Genomic DNA, 2500 nt, shown 5'->3' with positions numbered 1-2500 from the left:
TTGCTACCGTTCCTCACATCTCCACCTTCCCTTATTTAGTATCGGAGTCAAAAGTAACTCACGAAAATGGATCTTAAATATAACCTTTTGGGTCTAAAAACATACTGTAACACACACTCTCACACACACTTTGCAGCGCTGTGGGGGATTTCCTGGTGGAGGACAAGACCAAGGCCCTGCTGAAGTTTGACGGCACCATCACCTGGGTTCCTCCGGCCATCTTCAAGTCCTCGTGCCCCATGGACATCACCTACTTCCCCTTCGACTACCAGAACTGCTCCCTCAAGTTCGGCTCCTGGACCCACGACAAGGCCAAGATCGACCTGTTACTGATTGGCTCAAAGGTCGGTGGGAATATACGGGCAGGATAATAAGGTGTATCTTACCAGGGCGCTTTTATGCTCCCATCTTATATGATTTGGGTGCATTTTGGATGACATGGGCAATATGGTAAAATGTTGGAAAATATGGTATTTTTCCAAAGACTACAAAGGAAAGAAAACCTGGAAGCATTGATTCCAGACCATAAACACCATACAGTAATCTGCCCGAGTCTATTTTTTACTGGGGGATTTAAAAGCCCATTTAAGAGCCCAAATCTTTGGGGCATTTATTATATTTTTAAGGGGCAAAAAGTCTGAGGCCCCGGTTGACAAACATGACAGTTCAGTTGATCCATGAACCAAACAACCTTCTTAACCTTCAACCCAGGTGAACCTCAAGGACTTCTGGGAGAGCGGCGAGTGGGAGATCATCGACGCGCCGGGCTACAAGCACGACATCAAGTACAACTGCTGCGTGGAGATCTACACGGACATCACCTACTCCTTCTACATCCGCCGGCTGCCCCTCTTCTACACCGTCAACCTCATCATCCCCTGCCTGCTCATCTCCTTCCTCACCGTGCTGGTCTTCTACCTGCCGTCCGACTGCGGCGAGAAGGTCACCCTGTGCATCTCGGTGCTGCTGTCGCTCACCGTGTTCCTGCTGGTCATCACCGAGACCATCCCCTCCACCTCGCTGGTCATCCCGCTCATCGGCGAGTACCTGCTCTTCACCATGATCTTCGTCACGCTCAGCATCGTCATCACCGTCTTCGTGCTCAACGTGCACTACCGCACGCCCATGACCCACACCATGCCGGGCTGGGTGCGCGCCGTGTTCCTGCGGGCGCTGCCCCGGGTCATGCTGATGCGCCGGCCCGTGGACCAGGAGGGCAAGGCGGCCGGCGGGACGGACGGCGCCGGGGAGGCCGGTGTGGGGGGAGGAGCCGGGGCTGGAGGCGGGGCCGGCGGAGGAGGAGGAGTAGGAGGAGGAGGAGGAGGGAAGGGAGTGTGGAAGAGGAAGAACAGCCTGACGCAGGTTAGTGGGGACCCCCTTCGCGGTGCAGCGGAGGGTGAGATGGGACGGATGGCATGAGTAGTGGGAAGTGAGACAGGGAGGAGAGCATAAGTAGTGGGAAGTGGGAATGCCGACTTCTAACTATGATGATGGAGGCTTTGTGCTGAATATGAGTTATGAAGGGGGCCAACATGGGGGGTGTTCGGACTAGATCTTAACGATTGCTTGTTGTTCTGGCGTTCGGGGTTCCAACGTTCCTCCCAGCAGGTCGGAGGTGGGTCCCTGAACTGCCTGGACTTCGGGGACAGTAAGCTCTCCTCCATAGAGGGCTGTGCTGGGAACAAGTGCCCCTGGAAGGAACCCCCAGATATGGCGGACCCGGGGAAGCTGGCCGGTCTGCTGGGCTCCCAGAGCCTCCACTCGGTGGCCGCGTTTTCCGCCGTGTCGCCCGAGATCAAGCAGGCCATCGAGAGCGTGAAGTACATCGCCGAGAACATGCGCAGCCGGAACAAGGCCAAAGAGGTGAGCTGCTGTCCTCCCGGTGACCGCCCGGGCAGGGAGGTCTGTGTACAGCAGAAGTAATTCACACAATGGAAACAAGGCATGAAGCGCACTGACCCAGATTAGATGCATCACACATGCACGGCAAATTAAGGGCAAACACATACTTTGTTGTGGGTTAACTTTACAGAGTAATAGCCGTCTCACACCTCACGCTTTGGATTAACATCTGGTGGCAGACGCGCTCGGCTCTGTCTCGACCAATCAGGTTCCTGGAGGAGGGTAGGTCTGGAGGCGTTTGTCTCGACTGGAGACAACCTGAACGGTAGAACCACAACAAACGATGGCTGGGCATCGATTGGAAGGGAAACTCTGTCAGAGAAGGCTCTATGTCTGTAGATTACGCTGTCATGGCAATCTCGGATGTGAAACCAGCCCACGCTCTTGCTTTAAGAGATGACGAGACCTTTTGGCATCAGCTCGATGCCAAGGCTGTGTGCACCGACTGCAAGACTCTTTACGTTTACATTCACATTAAGGGCATTTAGCAGATGCTTTTATCCGAAGCGAGGTGGCAACGGTTCATACACACATTCTCCCACCGACGGCGGAGTCAACCATGCACGGCGACAGCCAGCTCGTCGGGAGCAGACAGGTT

The 2500-nt window shown here is 54.7% G+C and overlaps 1 protein-coding gene across 2 annotated transcripts in view; it reads left to right on the top strand.

The window, feature by feature from the left end:
• chrna6 (cholinergic receptor, nicotinic, alpha 6) overlaps positions 1-2500 on the top strand; it is an 8671-nt gene that overhangs the window by 4121 nt on the left and 2050 nt on the right. The window contains exons 4-6 of one of the 2 annotated variants that reach the window (XM_060048263.1): positions 137-344; positions 712-1362; positions 1609-1863. In XM_060048263.1, coding sequence (XP_059904246.1) covers positions 137-344; positions 712-1362; positions 1609-1863 — 1114 coding nt within the window. Of the gene's footprint in view, positions 1-136; positions 345-711; positions 1363-1605; positions 1864-2500 lie in introns of both variants that reach the window. The other variant, XM_060048262.1, reaches the window with a different exon arrangement.

The sequence above is a fragment of the Gadus macrocephalus genome, chromosome 3, assembly GCF_031168955.1.
Source record: "Gadus macrocephalus chromosome 3, ASM3116895v1".
In the NCBI taxonomy this organism is placed as follows: Eukaryota; Metazoa; Chordata; class Actinopteri; order Gadiformes; family Gadidae; genus Gadus; species Gadus macrocephalus.
Note: the sequence above shows the minus strand (reverse complement) of the source record. Positions and strands in the feature narration are given on the sequence as shown.